This window comes from Piliocolobus tephrosceles, chromosome 1, assembly GCF_002776525.5.
Source record: "Piliocolobus tephrosceles isolate RC106 chromosome 1, ASM277652v3, whole genome shotgun sequence".
Classification (NCBI taxonomy): Eukaryota; Metazoa; Chordata; class Mammalia; order Primates; family Cercopithecidae; genus Piliocolobus; species Piliocolobus tephrosceles.
In genome coordinates this window covers 183,184,037-183,205,469 of record NC_045434.1, presented here as the reverse complement: position 1 = coordinate 183,205,469, position 21,433 = coordinate 183,184,037, and the positions used below count along the sequence as shown (strand labels likewise).

The following is a 21,433-nucleotide window of genomic DNA, read 5'->3' as shown; positions in this document are numbered from 1 at the left end:
GTCTGTTGTCCCATCTGGAGTGCAATGGCACAATCATAGCTTGCTGCAGCCTCAAACTCCCAGGCTCAAGTGATCCTTCTGCCTCGGCCTCCCAAAGTGCTAGGATTACAGGCATAAGCCAGCTTGCCTGGCAGGGTTTTGAGGTTTTTATATATTGAACTGGATTCTTGTAGGTAACTCAGTTCTGATTTCATTTTATGTGTTTCTGTAGCCAGTCCTCTAATCATACTTGGCCAATTAAGAACACTCTCTGGTGGTTTTATGTTTGAGGTCTTACTATGTAGAGCTTTAGGTGTTGCAAGTTGTGGGAAATACAAAAATGTAAATTATGGTCTCTTCGAGGAGTTAATGATCTCACTGGTAATGTAAGAATAAGCATATTAAAAGTTCAGAACACTATATAATTATTTAAGTGCGGATTGAGTGATTAGCCCAGTAAGTAACATAGATATTTGGAGGACACAAAGACTGTTGAGAACTGGAGTTGTCAGAAAAGGCAGCCAGAATTTTTCTTAAACACAAATCTGAGCATGTCATTCTCCAATTCAAAATCTTTCAGTGCTTCCTCTTACCTATAGGATAAAGTTCGGGTTCCTTAAACTTGTCATGAAAGGTCATGATTTTGCTCATACCATCCTATCTTGCCACTACCTAGTTGTCTTTCAACTATTCCTAATTCTGTGCAGTTCTTTGAACATAAGCTTTTTCTTGTCTCCATGAATTTGCATTAGCTATAACTTTATGTAGCAACTTTGTTCCTTCCCTTCTCTTTCTGGTTTATACTCATCTTTTAAGGTTAGATAGAGTCACTCCTCTTGGAAACTTCATTAAGTCCCCCATATTTCCTGTCCCTACCAAGGTATGCTTAACCTCTTATGTTCATGAGCACTCGGTGCTTACCTGTTATAGCACTTGTCAAACTGCTTTGAAGTTATTTCTCTTATTTAAAGAATAAATGAGGCCAGGTGCCTGTAATCCCAGCATTTTGGGAGGTCAACGTGGGTGGATCACCTGAGGTCAGGAGTTTGAGACCAGCCTGACCCATATGGTGAAACCCCATCTCTACTAAAAATACAAAAATTAGCTTGATGTGGTGGTGGGCACCTGTAATCCCAGCTACTCTGGAGGCTGAGGCAGGAGAATCGCAGAAACCCAGGAGGCAGAGTTGCACTGAGCCCAGATCGCACCATTGCATTCCAGCCTGGGCGACAAGAGCAAAACTCTGTCTCAAAAACAAATAAAGAATACATGAGTGAATGAACGAGGTGGATTTTAAAGAATAAATACCATTTGGAGAGATGAAGAGAAGTAGCCTGCCATGAAGGGAAAATAAGTAGTATGAGCAAAGTGTCAGTGATTTCGATGAGACTATAGTTGGAAGCTGATTCTGATTCAGTCTGCAGATGACCCAGACTTGGAAAGGATGATGATGTTGAACTAAATCGGCATCTAAAAAGATCAAAGTATGTTGGAATGACAGTGGTCAAATCTAATAAGAATCTTGGCTTCAAATACTTTCAAGACTCCATCAATTGAAAGATGGATTAAACTTTTAAGTCTAATAATAATACTTTTTTGTTTTGAGATGGAGTCTTACCCTGTTGCCAAGCTGGAGTGCAATGGCATGATCTCAGCTCACTGCAACCTCCGCCTCCCGGGTTCAAGCTGTTCTCCTGCCTCAGCCTCCCGAGTAGCTGGGATTACAGGCATGCGCCACCTTGCCCGGCTAATTTTGTAGTTTTAGTAGAGACGGGGTTTCACTATGTTGGTCAGGCTGGTCTTGAACTCCCAACCTCAGGTGATCTGCCCGCCTCAGCCTCCCAAAGTGCTGGGATTACAGGCATGAGCCACTGCACCTGGCCTAATAATAATACATCTAACAGTCCCAAATGAGAGTCAATAGGCAGAAGTCATAAGGAAAGCAGATTATGACATTTTATAGAATTATTACATTGGTATGTTGTCTTTCTTCCTCTATTAGTGAATTCTCTGTTATCCTAAATTTTAAACATCAAGAATATTGTAGATTTATGGGAGAGTTGTAGAGAACTTTCAGCGTGAACTTATGATTCTTTGTTGTCAAAGGGATTTGTGTGTCAGCAAAGAATTAGACTATATAATTTCTAAGGTCCATTCCTTAGTGCTGTAGTTCATAGTAGGAAGAAAATTGTTCCTTGCAAAGCAAGAAAGGATTCAAGGCTGAAAATAAGGATGTGAAGATAAAAACAGAGACCAAGATAAGAAGTGCTTGTTGAATGGCTGTAAACTCAGGAAAAATAAGTAGATAAATATATTCACCTGGGATGTAGAACAAGCATTGACATTGTGTGGAATGGCGGTATGTTGGCTTTTCCTAGGGGATCAATAAGAAGAAAATAACTGGGCATTGGGGAGCGAGAACCTGGCTGAAGCTTGTATGAATTACTAGTGAACCAGATTTATATACCTCTGCAACTTTCTTCTGAAATGTTCTCTGTCTTGGAAAAGATATGGAAGAGTCAAGCAGCGGGCAATGGTGGTAATTTAGGTTTGCAGATTGTCATGGTGAATGTAGTAGTAGGTGGTTAGGCAGGGAGAGTCCCTAGGGTATTAGTGAGGGAAGCTTTGAATTGCATAGCCATCTTGTCTAGCATGGACTGGGATTATCTTAGATGTTCTTTTTATTTTTATGAGACTGTGTCTTACTCTGTCACCCAGGCTGGAGTGCAGTGGTGTGATCACAGCTCAGTGCAACCTCCGCCTCCCAGGTTCGAGCGATCCTCCCACCCTCCCACCTCAGCCTCCTGAGTAGCTGGGACTACAGGTGCACACCACCAGCTGACCAATTTTTGTATTTTTAGCAGAGGTAGGGTTTGCCATGTTGGCCAGGCTGGTCTCCAACTCCTGAGCTCAAGTGATCCACTGGCCTCAGCCTCCCAAACTGCTGGGATTACAAGGCATGAACCACCATGCCCGGCTGTAGATGTCCTTAATGAGTAGGGTAAAATAAGAATGGAGTGATTGAAGGTTTAGAATGATTAGGAGAGGGTATGAGAGACTGATAATGGTAAGTGCTAAATAGGTACGTTTGGGGAAGGAATAAGGCCCAAAATGTGGCAGTGTGGTGGCTGGACATGAATTGGAGATGAGTGCCCGTGGAGCCAAGTAGGCACAGATGCATTGTCACATGTATCTTCACATATATGTAGAGATGATAAATGAACCAAGTCATCAGGGAAGGCTAAGGTGGATTTGCCATGTGGAAGGGGATAGGCTGCGGAGCATGGTCCATGACAGGATGATTTGAACAAGATGTTATAGGGGATGGTGTGGGCTTTCAAAAATAGAAAAGGACCAGGACTGATGGCTCAGTGGCCTAGAAATGGCTCTGGGGAATTGGCAATAGTCGGAGAAAGTAAGTCCTTTACAGGATAAGGTCTCTGTGGAGCAGTCATTGTCAAGCATCGATAGTCATGTTTCTGTTAAAGAGGTAAAAAAAAAATGGAGAAAGAAACTCCCTGTTTGCTGCTATGACAGGAGAAGGGAGAGAGGGAAGAGATGTTCAGTGGGGGTAAACTGGGCAGCTTTGAGAGTTTGAGTGTTTTGATAATGGCTGGTAAAGAAATTGGAATGAAGAAATTACTGGGGTAGGAGAGGGAGGGAGTTGCGCTTTACTCAGGCAGATCAGCACGTGAAGAGTGAAATTTAACCGCTGCAATATGTGTGTCCCAAATGTCAAGGCCACCCCATCTGTTGGTGGTATCATGGCTTTGGCTTTTTGAACCTTGTTATGAGAGAAGTGGGGAATCACCCTGCCCCCTGCTCTGCTCAAATTATCATGCCAAGGAGACTTTGCCATGGTATGACTTTTGAGGCACATGATGATTCTGTCTAATTTGTAAAGTGACAACGTGATCAGGACCAAAGAGGAAGTTCAGCTAGGCCAAACCTTCCTAAGAAGAAGTCACTGTCCCACAGTTATGTGGGTAAGTTGTTCTAGAGAAACATAGGTGTGGGCAGGGCTGCAGTGTGGGAACCTGTTACCTGGGTAGCACTAAGCCAGTGCCTTCTCTGTGTTTTCTTTACAGATGAACGGGACCGGGTTCAGAAGAAAACGTTCACCAAGTGGGTCAACAAGCACTTAATGAAGGTAGGACCCCTTCATATATATGCTGCCCCAGCACCTCTCACTGCTCTCATCTGGATCTGTCATTCCATCTTTCAGATGGTTTAGATTGCTTGCTGTGTGCTCAAGTCTATGAAGATACACGTGACTTTTCTTTTCTCTTTCCTTTTTTAATAGAGAAGGGGTCTTGCCATGTTGCTCAGGCTGTTCTCAAACTCCTGGGCTCAAGCAATCCTACTGTCTCAGCCTCCAAAGTTCTGGGATTATAGGCATGAGCCACCATGCCCAGCTTTTTGAAAACTAACACAGTCATAATAGCATGGCAACTTATATTAAACTGCTTCTTGGTGAAGACAGTATTACCTACCATTACATCAGGAGGCAGAGGTTAAGGATACCATGGGATGATTTAAAAAATTCAAATAACAGTTTACTCCTGGCTTTATACATTACTTTATAAGCCTGTTTCTTTTTTTTCATTTATTAATTTATTTTTTAAATAGAGACAGGGTCTCACTATGTTGCCCAGTCTGTTATCAAACTCCTGGGCTAAAGTGCTCCTCCTACCTTGGCCTCCTAAAGTGTTAGGATTACAGGCGTGAGCCACTTCACCCAGTGTATTTTTATTTTTTAATCTGAATACTATGGAAGGATGATAGAGGGGGATTTTGTCTCTTTCTCTTAAAGTGCATGAAGCTTAAATGTTTAACTTGAGGAATTTTTACATGAATTTTACCACCAGATAGTCTAAAATACAGAATATTTCTAGAATGGTTAGGGCTGGGTGAAGATTATTATTATCATTATTATTATTATTTTAAATAGAGGAGAAACCAAAACAGAGGCATGTTAAGACTCACCTAAAGATAGTAATAATTATTATTATATATTAGATATATAAATAAATATCATAATAATATATTATTATTATTTTAAATAGAAGAGAAACCAAAACAGAGGCATGTTAAGACTCACCTAAAGATAAAACAGTATGACTGGGCCGGGCGCGGTGGCTCAAGCCTGTAATCCCAGCACTTTGGGAGGCCGAGACGGGCGGATCACGAGTTCAGGAGATCGAGACCATCCTGGCTAACACAGTGAAACCCCGTCTCTACTAAAAATACAAAAACTAGCTGGGCGAGGTAGCAGGCGCCTGTAGTCCCAGCTACTCGGGAGGCTGAGGCAGGAGAATGGCATAAACCCGGGAGGCGGAGCTTGCAGTGAGCTGAGATCCGGCCACTGCACTCCAGTCCGGGCGACAGAGCGAGACTCCGCTTCAAAAAAAAAACAGTATGACTACTGTGGCAGTTAGGATCTGAAAATGTAAGCTTTTGAATTATAATAATAATTAGTGCTTCTCTGGGAAAGGTCACCAGTGATCCCTTAATTGCCCTATCCAGTAGCCTAGTTTTTTCTTCCTCTTATTTGATTTCTCTGTAGCATTTGATACTGTTGTCTACTCCTTAAAACCCTCTCTTACATTGACTTCTAGAACATTGCTTTTTCCTGAATTACCTCTTGCCTCTACGAATGCCTTTTTTTCTACCTGTTTCATTGACTTTTCTTCCTCTGTCTGACTCTTCCATGTTGGTGTTCCCCAGGATCCTAACCTTGGCCATTTTTTGGTTTTGTCTCTGTATTCTTTTTGGGCAGTCTCATCCATTGTAGCCACTGGGATTGTTTTGTTGCATGGGATGCAAAGAAACACAAGTAGAAATGGATATGGGATGATCTCACAGAATCTGGTGTCTAGATGCAGCTGGGCTTTATGAAACCTAAACAACTATCCGAAAACTACTCTCGCTCTTTTTTTTTTTTTTTTTTTTTTTTTTTGAGACAGAGTCTTACCCTGTTGCCCAGGCTGGAGTACAGTGGCAAGATCACAGCTCACTGTAGCCCTCCTGGGCTGGAGTGATTCTCCCACCTCATCCTCCTGAGTAGTTGGAACTACAGGCATGCACTACCACACCTGGCTAATTTTTAAAATTTTTTGTAGAGATGGGTTCTCACTGTGCTGCCCAGGTCTTATGTTTGTTTGTTTGTTTTTTGAGATGGAATTTCACTCTTGTTGCCCAGGCTGGAATGCAATGGCACAATCTTGGCTCACCACAACCTCTGCCTCCCGGGTTCAAGCAATTCTCCTGCCTCAGCCTTCTGAGTAGCTGGGATTACAGGCATGAGCCACCACGCCCGGCTAATTTTGTATTTTTAGTAGAGATGGGGTTTCTCCATGTTGGTCAGACTGGTCTCGAACTCCCAACCTCAGGTGATCCGCCCACCTAAGCTTCCCAAAGTGCTGGGATCATAGGCATGAGCCACCGTGCCTGGCCAACCCAGGTCTTTCTTGTTTATGGGGCCTTGTGTTCTTTCATTTTACTTCTGTGTACCCCCTATATTCATTTCTCTGCTTTTCTCTTACTGCTATGAGTGAGTCATGGCGGCTGTGCCTCAAACAGTGATGTAAACCCCTGAGGCCACATGATTCTGAATGCACAAACACAGAAAGTCTGATGGGCTGAGGTCTTTTTTTCCTCCATGGGCCAATTGTCCATCTATAGTTCAGTAAACCGTGGGTAAGGAGGTGGTTACATAAATCAAACATGACTTCTTAGGACCACTTGTTTAATGGGTACTGCAGGTGAGCATGATTTTCACACTACAAAATCTGAATAAGGAGGCAGTGATAGAGCCTTTTCTTGGATTCTTGCCTGAACCAAAGGCATGTGTCATGGTATATTTTACACGTTCATCTGTATGTTACCTAGCCATAGCTTTTATTGAACACACCCTAAATTGTTAAATATTTTCACTCATGTAGCTAGTTGTTCGAGTTAGGAGCCTGTTTGATTCAGTACTGCCCATAATCTCTCCCTTGTTACCAAGTCCAGTCAATCACTTGCAGCTCAGAAAGCTTGCATGCATTTGACTTCTCTTCTCCATATCGCTGCTTTTGTTCAGGGCCTCTGTGTCTGTTGCCTTGACCATTATAATAGTTTCCTAATAAAGTTTTCTATTATAACAATAGTAGTAATAGTATCTTGAAGACTTCCTGTAAATCAGACATATTCTCTATGTCTGTGTGTGACAGGGTTTGCTCTGTTACCAGGCTAGAGTGCAGTGGTACAATGATAGCTCACTACAGCCTCCAACTCCTGGGCTCAAGTGATCCTCCCACCACAGCCTCCCAAATAGCTAGTAGGTTTATAGGCACATGCCACTGTGCCTGGCTAATTTGTGTGTGTGTGTTTGTAGAGATGGGGTCTTGGTATGTTGCCCAGGCTTGTCTTGTACTTCTGACCTCAAGCAATCCTCCTGCCTTGGCCTCCCAGTGTCTTTGAATTACAGTCATGAGCCACCATGTCTAGTCTAAATTGGACATTCTATATACTAAGTCCTTTACGTGGATTATTTCATTTAATCCTTCAGTGATCTTATGCTGTGGGTTCTGTTAATATCCTCATTTTATAAATTACTTAGAGAGGGTAAGTAATTAGTTCAAGGTCATGCTGCTAGAAAAAGGCAGAACTGAAATTTTAAAATTCAGGCAACCTAAAGTCTAGAAACCATGCTCTTAACCCATGCAGAACTGGCTCTGGTTGCTGCCTACCTTTCCAGGCTCACAGCACCAAGTTTCGCTCATACCTTGAGCTCTTGCTGAACTGTGTGCCATGCTATTTTATGACTCTGTATCTTTGTTCATTCTACTCCCTGTGCTTGGAATACCTTCCCCAAGTTTGTTCTGCCTGGATAACACCGACTTAACACCTCTTCAATAAGTATTTTCCTGACTCTCTGATGTGGAACTGACTCTTTGTGCCCCTGACTGTACTCCTTATGTGCTTTTGTTAAAGCATCCAGAGTGTTTATATACATGGTATATCTTTCAGCTATATCATCACTTGAGGGCAAATATCGTGTCTTACTATTTATAGTGTTAGGACAAAGAAGAAAGAGAGAGAAGTAAGGAGAAAAAGAAATTATAATTTCCTTTTTTTTTTTTTGAGATGGAGTCTTGCTCTGTCGTCCGGCTAGAGTGTAGTGGCGCGATATCAGCTCTGCAACCTCTGCCTCCTGAGTTCAAGCAACTCTCCTGCCTCAGCCTCCCGAGTAGCTGGAACTACAAGCATGTGCCACCAAAACCTGGCTAATTTTTGTATTTTTAGTAGAGACAGGGTTTCACCGTATTGGCCAGGCTGCTCTCCTGGCCTTGTGATCTGCCTGCCTCAACCTTCCAAAGTCATGAGATTACAGGTGGGAACCACCGCATCCAACCGTGATTTCCTTTTGTAAATTTCTTCCATGGCTACTAGTTGCCTCTAGAGTTTGATGTCACCTAATTCTGTCATGACATAGAGCACTTTGCAGCATTTCCAACCCACCTGTCCAGCTTCATTTCTAAGCACTCTGTTTTTTGTATCTTGCACTGTAGCCACATGAGACAACTCACTGCTCCCTAAACACTGTGTACTTTCACACCTCCTTGCTTATTTATTTCTCTCCCTAGAATGCATGTCCCAGCCTCCTCTGCCTGGTCATCACCCACTTCACCTTCTAGGCCCAGCTCCAGTATCACCTTCCTGAGATTGTGACCTCTGTTCCTCAGATTAAATCAATTGCAACTCCATCTCTGTATCAGACTGCCTTGAAGAGATGCCTGTGTGTTCACTCACCGGTGTTCTCTGTTACAGTACTTATTGAGGACCGGGATTGTAGTATGCTACTTTCTCTGTTAAGTGCTGCACATAGCACATGAGAAGTATCCAATAAGTACTTGTTACCTTGAGTAACTAATATTTCAATAGTGTTTATAGCTTATGAAGCACATTCTTACCTGTCTTAATCCTTATAATAAGCCTGAAGTAAGTAAAGGTGTTTTATCCTCTCAATTTTAACAGCTAGGGAAAAATGAGAATTAGAGGAGTGAAGTGACTTTGCCAAAATGATACAGCTGGTGAGGGATGGAGCTAAGGATCAGTCAATCATGAGTCTTCTGATCAAAATTACTTGTTCTTTCTGCTAACTATGCTTGCAGCTGATTCTTTCATACCTTGTCTCTAACAGTTGGAGGAACTGAATCAATCCTGCCTTGAGCTTGTCCCCTGAACTTTGTAGTTGAATTCCAGTGCTCTGGCTCCTTGCTGCCTGTTTGTAGCTGATGCTGCCTGTTGGACCTCTGCCTCAGTGCTGTGTGATGACAGGAGGCTCAGGGAGGGAGAAGCTAGAGGAACACATCATAGCATTGTTAGAAATTGGAGGCCAGCCAAAGCTTTACTTAAATCCTTGGCTATTTTTCATCTCTTCTCAGGCCCCTAGCCTTACAGTTTCAACAACATTTGCTTATCTTGGGATATTTCAGAGAGAGATTCACTGCTATTTAGAGTTATTGCTCTAAATTGGAATTATTTGAATTTTAGGCTGAGAATTAGGGCTTGAGATTTGTTTTTTGCAACTCGAGCATCCTTTGCTTTGCTCCCCAAGTACACCCCAGATTAATGTCATCTTCGGCAGGTAGACCAACGTAAGGACAAAACCAACCAGGTGGCCTGGCATGATGGTTCATGCCTGTAATCCCACCACTCTGGGAGACTGAGGGGGGTGGATCACTTGAGGTCAGGAGTTCAACACCAGCCAGGCCAACATGGTGAAACCCCATCTCTACTAAAAATACAAAAATTAGCTACGTGTGGTGGCTGGCGCCTGTAATCCCAGCTATTTTGGGAGGCTGAGGCAGGAGAATCGATTGAACCCGGGAGGTGGAGGTTACAGTGAGCTGAGATTGTGCCACTGCACTCCAGCATGGGTGACAGAGCAAGACTCTGTCTCAAATAAATAAATAAATAAAACCACAAACCAGGTCTCCCAACTTCTAGATTTAGTTGATCTTAAAATCTCTTGGATTCCCTGGTAACCTTTTGGGAAACAGCTTACTTTGGGATAAGCAAATTAATTCTTCCTTATTGAGAACACTTCTGATCCAATCTTAAAAGATATTTGTTAAAGATGTAAGCATCTGAAATAAACAACCTAATTTAGAATGTAAACATACGTATATAAGAGTTCTGCTTATACACCAGAACCATCAAAAAGAGAAATCTAGGTTTCTAAATGAGGTCTTATTTAAATTATCTATGCTGTATCTTTGGGTGCTGGTAGCTGATGAAGTGTATCCCCCTAAAGAGAACATGAAAGTATGTATGAGCTCCTTAGGAGGGAGAAAAATGCTTTTTCTGGTCAGTTCCTGTTGACTTCAGGGGTTAGTAGTTACAAAGGAAAAGCCCAATATTTAATCTAGCAGATAGAGCAGTTCTTTCCATTTTTATATATGCAATCTAGAAGCCCCTGGCTTTCCTGGAATTTTAGGTAAAATTTCCATATATACCAGCAAACGTTTTCAAATTTTTAGTAACGCTGACAACCCTTCCCTTCTTCCTTCCCTTCTTCCTTCCTTCCTTCCTTCCTTCCTTCCTTCCTTCCATCCATCTGTCCATCCGTCCGTCCATCCGTCTTTCTTTCTGTCTTTCTGTTTTAAGAGACAAGGTCTCCCTATGTTTCCTAGGCTGGTCTCAAACTCCTGTGCTCAAGGAATCTTCCTGCTTTGGCCTCCCCAAGTGCTAGGATTACAGGCGTGAGCCACCACACCTGGCCCACTTAAAATTTCTTTATTTCTGTTTGAGGCTCTCTAGTTGAATACAGGGTAGCACTGATTCCAGGTATTCTCTGCTATACAGCCTCTGTTTTGGCCACATGAGTCAATTCACTGACTCCCTAATCACGGGGTGGAACTTCATACCTTTTTGCTTATTCATGTCTGTGGGAAATACCAGAATGAGACTGGCAGTGTAGTTTAAGAAACTGACAAAGTGTAGTGCTGGTTAGAGGCTAAGGAAAGGAGTGTTGCCTTTGTTGCCTATGTGTGACTATATGGTAGGGGTTTGTGGCTGTCTTTGCCTGGACCTGATGTTTTTAGGGCTTAATTTCACTCTAAATGCTTGTCAGGCCTACATTTGGGCCTACATTTGGACTTGGGCTTTACTCCGGATTTTCTATTCCCTATGCTTAAGTGCCTGCCTATGAAAGTAAAGCTACCTTTTGTGGATTTTATTTTATTTTTTTGAGACGGAGTTTTGCTCTTTGCCCAGGCTGGCATGCAAAGGCACGATCTTGGCTCACTGCAACTTCTGCCACCCGGGTTCAAGTGATTCTCCTGCCTCAGCCTCCCGAGTAGCTGGGATTACAGGCACGTACCACCACACCTGGCTAATTTTGTGTTTTTAGTAGAGACGGGGTTTCTTCATGTTGGTCAGGCTGGTCTCGAATTCCTGACCTCAGGTGATCCACCCACCTTGGCCTCCCAAAGTGCTGGGATTACAGGCATGAACCACCGTGCCCAGCCTGTGGATTTTAGAATCATCCACATTCTTAGAGAAGCTGTTAATCTGGGTTGACCAGTACCACTGTTAGATTCCTCACAATTTAGGGAATTCTCAAAACAGAGATACGATAAAAATTCTTACATGCAAAGAACCTCACACTTTGTTCCCCTCCCACCCCCGCTCTCCAACAGGGATTCCCAGCTGCTACTTTTATTCCCTGCATTTAAGCATAGTTCTTTCCAGAGTAAAGAAGTCTAAGACAACTATAATCTTTTTTTTTTTTTTTTAGTGTTGGGCTTTTCCTTGAAGACAGATTTGGCCAATTAATCAATATGGATTTCAGTTTTTACAGTTTGGAGATTTGCCATTCAGAAATCTATCTGAAATTACTAGGCTCACTTTCCCTTTCCCTGTATCTTTTAATAAGTGTAGGAGAGAGTAAATAACATGCTTTTCTCTTTAAAACTTTCTCCTCTGACCTATATATTGCTCTTCAACATAGTCTGAGTCAAGGAAATTGGGCTGCTTACATTTCCTTTTAATTGTTTAGAGGAACGATTTCTAGATCAAGTTTTTGGCGGGTGTCAATACTATGAGGCCAGGCGCAGTGGCTCACACCTGTAATATCAGCACTTTGGGAGGCCAAGGTGGGTGGATCACTTGACTTCAGGTGTTCGAGACCAGCCTTACCGACATGGTGAAACCCCGTCTCTACTAAAAATGCAAAAATTAGCTGGGTGTGGTGACGCTTGCCTGTAATACCAGCTACTTGGGAGGCTGAGGCAAGAGAATCGCTTGAACCCAGGAGGCAGAGGTTTTAGTGAGCTGAGATAACACCACTGCACTACAGCCTGGGTGACAGAGCGAGACTCCATCTCAAAAAAAAAAAAAAGGATACTATGTGACAACTCTTGGTCTTTTTTGTGTATGTATGGATGTATGGTGGGGACGAGGGTACTCTTATTATTTAAAATTGTTGATAATGTGTCATTTTGACCCTCCAAGCATCATAGAAGCCTTGTTAAGGGAGTCAGGGGACAATGTTCTAGATTTGTTAAAATTAGTGAATAATTAGATTTTGAGAGACCAAGTCCAATCCTCCCCAATGCCCAAGCATTAATAAGTCAAGGAGGGCTCTGCTGTCTGCTTTTTTTTTTTTTTTGAGACAGAGCCTCACTCTGTCTTTCCAGCTAAATGATCTTACACAAGTTATTTAGCTTTCCAGCTACATGATCTTACACAAGTTATTTAGCTTCTCTAGGCAATGGTTTTCTCATCTGTAAACTAAGGATATTAGAGTTAAGTAATCTTTAAAGTCCCTTTGAGCTCAGATTAGGATTCCAAGCACTGAAGTGTAATTTATTCCCTTTGTTAAAGTCACTCAGAAATTGAGGAAAGCTGTTTATTTTTTCATAGCTTTAAGTTAATCTTTAAAAAATGGAAGCCAGGTGCAATGACTCACGCCTATAATCCCAGCACTTTGGGAGGCTGAGGCGGGTGGATCACTTGAGGCAAGGAGTTCAAGACCAGCCTGGCCAACATGGCGAAACCTTGTCTCTATTGAAGATACAAAAAAATTAGCTGGGCATAGTGGCGTGTGCCTTTAGTCCCAGCTACTCGGGAGGCTGAGGCAGGAGATTCACTTGAACCCAGGAGGCAGATATTGTAGTGAGCTGAAATTGCACGACTGCACGCCAGCCTGAGCAACAGAGTGAGGCTCTGTCTCAAAAAAAAAAAAAAAAATGCAGACAGCAGAGCCCTCCTTGACTTATTAATGCTTGGGCATTGGGGAGGATTGGACTTGGTCTCTCAAAATCTAATTATTCACTAATTTTAACAAATCACTTTATGGCTGGGTATGATGGATCAAGCTTGTAATCCCAGCACTTCAGGAGGCTGAGGCTGGCAGCTTGAGGCCAGGAGTTTGAGACTAGCTTGGGCAACATGGCAAAACTCCATCTCCATAAAGAATAGAAAAAACTAGCCAGGCATGGTTGTGTGTGCCTTGGGAGACTGAGGTGAGAGGATCACCTGAGCCCAGGAAGTCGAGGCTACAGTGAACTGTGATCATGCCACTGCACTATAGCCTGGGCGATGGAAGTGAGACCCTATCTCAAAAAAAAAAAGAAACAAAAAAAACTTTATGGACAGGGATAGTGGCCCACACCTGTAATCCCAACACCTTGGGAGGCTGAGGTGAGAGGATCTCTTGAGGCCAGGAGTTTGAGAACAGCCTGGGTAATGTACTGAGACACCATCTTGCCCCCACAACCCCTGTCTCTATGAATATTCATTTACAAGTTTTTGTCTGGATATATGTTTTCAGTTCTCTTTAATTACATACCTAGGTGCAGAACTGGTGGTTCGTATGGTAACTTGTGTTTAACGTGTTAGTAACCATCACATTATCTTCTAAAGCAACTGCACCGTTTTACATCCCCACCAGCAGTGGATGAGGGTTCTAGATTCTCTGCATTTTTGCTAACGCTTATTATCTGTCTTTTATAGTATAGATATCCTAAAGAGCATGAATCACTGCAGTTTTGATTTATATTTTCCTTATGACTAATGATGTTGAACATCTTTTCAGGTGTTTATTAGCCATTTATATATCTTCGTTGGAGACATTTACTAATTTTGACAATGATTTTCTCAGAGAGTGCAAACAGGCAAGGCCCTGAATAATTGCAGTTTTTTACTCATTTATTGACAGAACATTATAATTATTTGTTAGAAAGAAGCATCCATATGGATGATTCTTGAACAATCTTGCTTCAGTTGGCTGCTTTTAAAACTTTTTCTTTTTTTGAGACAGGATCTCACTCTGTTGCCCAGGCTGGAGTGTAGTGGTGTGATAATAGCTCCCTGCAGCTTCAGTCAGCTGGGCTCAAGCAACCCTCCCACCTTAGACTCCTGAATAGCTGGGACTGTAGGCATGCACCACCACACCTGGCTAACTTTTAAAATTTTTTTGTTGAGATGGAGTCTCACTGTGTTGCCCCAACTGGTCTCAAACTCCTGGGCTCAAATAATCTTCCCAAAGTGCTCAATAACATGCTTGAGCCACCTTACCTGGCCTTCTGAAATTTTGTTGCTTAGTTCACTGGTCATTTTCCTAAGAGATTTGTGGAAAACTTCACAGGCAAACTAGTATGAGCAGAAGAGATGAGGATTTTAGGATGAGATAGATCTGGATTTGATCAGCCTGGCAATTTAGTAGATGTGTGATTGGGGGATGTTAATTGAGCCCTCCAAATCCTATCTCTGTGTCTGAAAAATTCCTGACACAGAAGCACCCAGTAAATGTTAGCTAATTCTTTACCCTTCTTTAGGTAGAGCTGTATCTAGTATGCTTTAGAAATAGACTGTTGTTTTCTGTTGTTGACAATTTTCCAGGCAAGGGAAAAAAAAACTCTTTGCATTCTCCTCTCCCATTACCTCTCTCTGTATCTCTTCAACAGTTTTATTTATTTTTTATTAAAAACTTTTTTTGCAGGGGACAGAGTCTCACTCTGTTGCCCAGGGCGGAGTGCAGTGGCACAATCTCGGCTCACTGCAACCTCTCCCTCCTGAGTTCAAGCAGTTCTCCTGTCTCAGCCTCCTGAGTAGCTAGAATGTAAGGAGTGCCTCACCATGCCTGGCTAAGTTTTGTATTTTTATTTATTTATTTTTTGAGATGGAGTTGTGCACTGTAGCCCGAATTGGAGTGCAGTGTCGTGATCTCGGCTCGATGCAACCTCTGCCTCCCAAGTTCAAGTGATTTTCCTGTCTTAGCCTCCTAAGTAGCTGGGATTACAGGTACCTGCCACCACACCCAGCTAATTTTTTGTATTTTTAGTAGAGACGGGGTTTCACTATGTTGGCCAGGCCAATCTCCAACTCCTGACCTCATGATCTACCCACCTTGGCCTCCCAAAGAGTACAGATGTGAGCCACCACACCCGGCCCATTTTTTTTTTTTTTTTTGAGACCGAGTCTCGCTCTGTTGCCCAGGCTAAAGTGCAGTGGCGCCATCTTGGCTCACTGCCACCTGCGCCTCCTAGGTTCAAGTGAATTCTCCTACCTCAGCCTCCCCAATAGCTAGGATTATAGGCGCATGCCACCACGCCCAGCTAATTTTTGTATTTTTAGTAGAGACAAGGTTTTGCCATATTCGCCAGGCTGGTCTCAAACTCCTGACCTCAGGTGATCCATCCGCCTCCGCTTCCCAAAGTGCTGGAATTACAGGCGTGAGCCACCACATCCTGCCAATTTTTGTATTTTTAGTAGAGAGGGGATTTCACCATGTTGGTCAGGGTGGTCTCCAACTCCTGATCTCAGGTGATTTACCTGCCTTGACCTCCCAAAGTGATGGGATTACAGGGATGAGCCACTGTGCCTGGCCAATAGTTTTATTTTTATAGTTATTTGGTTACTGTAGTCAGACAAAGATTGAGAAGGCATAATAAGCTAGTTCTCATCTAAATTTCTTATAATATATACAAGTTTTGCTATCACAGGTATAACACATAATCAGAATTTTGAGAAAGAGACATTAGGGCCTTAGTGTGAAATTAACTTTACATTTCAAGTTGCCTCCTTTGTCTTTTCAATACTCTGTGGTGTTTAATATCTGTTGATAAGACGACCTCACTTGGTCCTCAAGACCAGCTGCAATTTGTTTATTATTATTATTATTTTTGAGGTGGAGTCTTGCTGTGTCGCCCAGGTTGGAACGCAGTGGTGCGATTCTGGCTCGCTGCAACCCCCGCTTGTGCGATTCTCATGCCTCAGCCTCCTGAGTAGCTGGGACTACAGGCATGTGCCACCATGCACAACTTTTTTTGTATTTTTAGTGGAGATGGGGTTTTGTCACGTTGGCCAGGCTTGTCTCAAACTCCCAACCTCAGGTAATCTCCCAGCCTCGGCCTCCCAAATTGCTGGTATTACAGGTGTGAGCCACCGCGCCTAGTGACCACAATTTATTTAAATATTTATTCAGGCTGGAAGTGGTAGCTCAAGCCTGTAATCCCAACACTTTGGGAGGCTGAAGTGGAAGGATTGTTTGTAGCCAGGAGTTTGAGACCAGCCTGGGCAACATGGCAAGACTGTGTCTCAATCAGTTAATCAATATTTATTCATTTATTTATTTATTCGTTCAATGTCCTCTCCTGATTTTTATTCCCTATGTTCAGATCTTATCTATCAAAAATAAATCCCTCGTTTAACTTAGTTGTCCCTTCTCTTCTTAATCCTTAATGTCAAGTATGTAATCTTTTCTGACTTTTTAAAAAACCTACCATTAATTTTAATCTGATTTTCACTCTACTACTCTCTTGAGAAATAGTCTCACAAAAGCACTTTATTTGTAGGAAAGTTAAAAAACTTTCTTAGTCCTTATCCTCCTTGACTTCTGCTGTAGTATTTGATACTGGTGATCATTCCTATCTTGATTACACTTCTTACATTTTTGCTTACCTCTTTCACTGTTACTGTTTTGTTTTGTCTTTTTCTTCTGTCCTTTGTTGATTGCTTTTCCATCTCCTGCCTTCTAATTTTGGCTATTCCCTAAGGCTCAGTCCTTAGCACTCTGCTCTTCTGTCTTACTCCTAATCCAGAAAGCCCGTTTCCCGTGTCTTTAGCTAGCACCTCTGTGCATGTGACATCTAAACTTAAGTTCTCAGCTGATCCAAACTGAATTCTGGTATTTCCAGCTGCTTCAAGAACATTTCCATTTGCAACTCCTTTGCTGCCATTTTAAATTCAACATATTTAAAATTGAGTTTGTCAAATCCACTGCCTTTTTAACAAACCTCATGACCTGCCTATTTCTGTTAATGGTGTACTACTGTTGTTCCACACTGCAAGCTTGAAACCTTGGATCTATTTGAGGGAGGGGTTTTTGTTTTTGTTTTTGTTTTTGAGACAAAGTTTCACTCTTATTGCCCAGGCTGGAGTACAATGGTGTGATCTTGACTCACTGCAACCTCTGCCTCCTGGGTTCAAGCGATTCTCCTGCCTCAGCCTTCTGAGTAGCTGGGATTATAGGTACCCATGACCACACCCGGCTAATTTTTTTTATTTTTAGTAGAGGTGGGGTTTCACCATGTTGGCCAGACTGGTCTCGAACTCCTGACCTCAGGTGATCCACCTGCCTCCGCCTCCCAGAGTGCTGAGATTACAGGTGTGAGAGGGAGGGGTTTTGAAATCTTGGAGCCCCTGGTGTGCTGGAGCCAGCTTATGGACTCATGAGAGCCAAATGTTAAATTTTCAGCAATTTTGTGAGCTGGTTGCTAAACACAGCTTTTTTTTTTTTTGAGACTGAATCTTGCTCTTTTGCCCAAGCTGGAGTGCAGTGGCGTGATCTTGGCTCACTGCAACCTCTGCCTCCGAGGTTCAAGGGATTCTCCTGTCTCAGCCTCCTGAGTAGCTGGGATGACAGGCGCATACCACCATGCCCGGCTAATTTTTGCATTTTTAGTAGAGGCAGGGTTTCACCATGTTGGCCAGGCTGGTCTCGAACTCCTGACCTCAGGTGATCCACCCGCCTCAGCCTCCCAAAGTGCTGGGATTACAAGTGTGAGCCACTGTGCCCAGCCACAGCTATTATTAAAAATTAAACTATGTAAACATACAATTAAATAAATTATATTTAAAATAAACGTAATAAATCCTCAAAGCTGTTCATTTCATAATTATTTTGCTGCATGTTAGTATTGTCTGTGCTCTTGAGGTTATGTCTGTTGTGTCTCTGTGATGGAAATATTATACATAATGATGTGCTACTGTACATTTCTTCCCAACATTGCATTTAGTGATATTATATTAGTAGCTTGAAATTGGTTGTATTGGGAATATTTGCATCATGGAAATCAGCAAATTCTACAACTCTGAGTTAGATGTCTTCTTTTGTTTATTGTTTAGACTTAAAGTGATGGAGAAGATGTTAATATTGCAGATTAAACTTAAAAGTGTGGGCCGGGCGTGGTGGTTTACGCCTGTAATCCCAGCACTTTGGGAGGCTGAGGTAGGCGGATCACGAGGTCAGGAGATTGAGGCCAACATGGTGAAACCCCGTCTGTACTAAAAATACAAAAATTAGCTGGGTGTGGTGGTGCGCACCTGTAATCCCAGCTACTCAGGAGGCTGAGGCAGGAGAATCACTTGAACCCAGAAGGTGGAGGTTGCAGTGAGCTGAGATTGTGCCACTGCACTCCAGCCTAGTGACAGACCAAGACTCCATCTCAAAAAATATATATATTCTTTCAGTTTTTAGAACTATGTTCCAGTTCATCATGAACCATCTTCCCCAGTTGTATAATGTACCTGTCACCTTCTTATTTCTTTACACACATACAAATAAACACACATACCTTGCATATGTCCATCTCTGTGCCTAGTCTTATATGGTTTTTCCATCTTCTTTCTACTAAAACATTTGCTAATTTTCCAAGTCCTATTTCTTTGAGGAAGTCTTTGCAGATGTTTCCATTCTTTATCTTGTCCAGTTTCCATTCTTATCCTACTTTGTTTCTTTTTCCTTTTTCCTTTTTTTTTTTTTTTTGGAGACAGGGTTAAAAAAGAAACCCCTCATTACAAAAGGGTGTTGGTTTGTCACTCAGGCTGGAGTGCATTGGTGCGATGATACCTCACTGCAGCCTTGAGCCTTGAATTCCTGGGCTCAAGCAGTCCTCCTGCCTTAGCCTCCCAAAGCACTGGTATTACAGGTGTGAGCCACTGCACTTGGCCTCCCCCTCTACTTTCAGAGCTACTTTGAATATTATAATTGGAAAGGACTTTAGTTTTCCACTCAAATGTAAAAATCCCCAAATCCCAGCCTCTACTCAAAAAATTATAGTAACTGAAATTCTACTACTTCTGAAAGTAGCCCTTTCTAATGTTGTCTGGAAAATTAATATATTAAAAATCAGTCTTCCTTATAATTTCTACAAGCCTTCCCATTCTGTGTTGTGAACTCACTCTTTTTTTTTTTTTTGAGACAGGGTCTTGTTCTGTCGCCTATGCTGGAGCATAGTGGTGTGATCATAGCTCACTGCAGCCTTTATTTCCTGGGCTCAAGTGATCCTCCCACCTCAGCTTCCTGAGTAGCTGGGACCATAGGCGTATACCACCTTGCCTGGCCTTTTTTTTTTTTTTTTTTTTGTAGAGAAGTGGTCTCCCCACGTTGCCCAGACGGATCTTGAACTGCTAGGCTCGTCTCAAACTGCTAGGGTAGAGGGATCCTCCTGCCTTGGCCTGGGATTGCAGGCACAAGCCACTGCACCTGGCAATGAGTATCACTTAATGAAGTTGTCACTAGACTGGGACTGAATCAGAAATCCGATTGCCACTTAACTTATAGCTAAGTGACCGTAACATCTCAGAACCTTAGCCTCCGTTTCTTTTACTTCACAAGGTAGTTGTTTGGATTAAATAAATAAAATGAGATGATGGCTGATCATAGTAGTTAATGGCAAAGACTAAAATCAGACCAAACTGAGGCTGGTTTTTCCACTTGGTGACCTTGGGCAAGTTACTTAACCTCTTTGTGCCTTATTTCCTCACGTGTAAAATAGAAATGATAATAATACTTACCTTAGAGATGTGAAAGATGGATAACATATTAAACATTTAGTACCATGTTTGATATTAACCATACTTTCTCCCAAAGTGAGATCTGTTTTTCCATAGTTTCAATTTTAAAGTTAATTCAAATTTCCCACAAAGAAAATTATTCTCAAATTCACTATTAGAAATATTTGGTAAGAGAAGGGTTAAATTAGAAGTACACCGCAGGAAACATTGGGTACCTAGCATTTAGTTTCTTTTGCAGCACTCTGGAGGGCTTTTCTGACTCTGGCTGGACTCATCTACCCATCATTTGCCATGCTATTACATTTTGGCTCATAGTAATTCCTGAGGTGTCTCAGGATAATTAAGACTCCCCATGTTCTTGTCCAAACTTTCTAGGACATTGTTGCATGTTGGTTAGAGTGTGTAATAGATCTGGAATCAATTTAAAAAACACATTTCTGGTAAAGTATTATCATTTCACATGTATTATACTCCAATCTGAAGCTTTCTGAATTGTATTATTTAATTGTTGCTTCCACTTTTAAATTCTTTAATTCGTGTTTACCTAGAACCAGAGATTTTTATGTGGATAGTATAATAATTCAATATCAAATAAAAATCTGTCTGTTTCACTCTCATTCACAGGTCCGCAAGCACATCAATGATCTTTATGAAGATCTGCGGGATGGCCATAACCTGATCTCTCTGTTGGAGGTCCTCTCAGGCATCAAACTGGTGAGCTTCTCCTAATGAATGGCCTCACAATTGTGGCCCCACAAATGACATATTGGTCCATCTCGTTGAGTGCGAGGGCAGCAGCCATCACTGCTTCATCTATTAGGTGGGAGGAAGAAGTAGAAGGAAATGTTAGTGGACTTTATTTCTAACTCAGAATTTACAAATTATATAATTTAAATTGATATATTATATGTTCTCATTTCTTGATGAAGTGAGGAATTAGTTATATTCCTTTATATATCTGCATGTTTTTGCATTACTTTTTCTTTATTTTCTAGATACTAATATTTCAGAAACGGTAGATTCATGTTTAAAGGTTTTTTTAAATTAGGTGTATTTTTCTTCCTAGAGCTCTAGTCTGTATAGACACCTCTCATTTTCCAATCTATTATGAATTTTTTTAATTTTATGTATTCAGCTAAAGACATGAAGTTTGCCTTTAAAAGCCCAGGTGTTTGAAGTTATTTTTTTCCAAATCATCTCACTTTCTCCCTTCTGTGATTCATTGAGTCTCACAGATTTGGAGAGCTGCCAAAGTTGTTGTCTGAGCGTAGCCCTGGATGTAGAACATCTGGGCTCCTTGAATAATTAATATGCCTGCTTCTTCTCAAAATGTTTTAACATTGATTATGGGAAACACCTACATATCTGAGGGCAAATCCTG

At 41.9% G+C, this 21,433-nt stretch overlaps 1 protein-coding gene across 1 annotated transcript in view; it reads left to right on the top strand.

Annotated features, from left to right (window-relative positions):
• Window positions 1-21,433, top strand: part of LOC111529566 (microtubule-actin cross-linking factor 1) — a 283,418-nt gene that overhangs the window by 20,849 nt on the left and 241,136 nt on the right. The window contains exons 2-3 of the mRNA XM_026455708.1: window positions 4,068-4,129; window positions 20,677-20,766. Coding sequence (XP_026311493.1) covers window positions 4,068-4,129; window positions 20,677-20,766 — 152 coding nt within the window. The remainder of the gene's footprint in view (window positions 1-4,067; window positions 4,130-20,676; window positions 20,767-21,433) is intronic.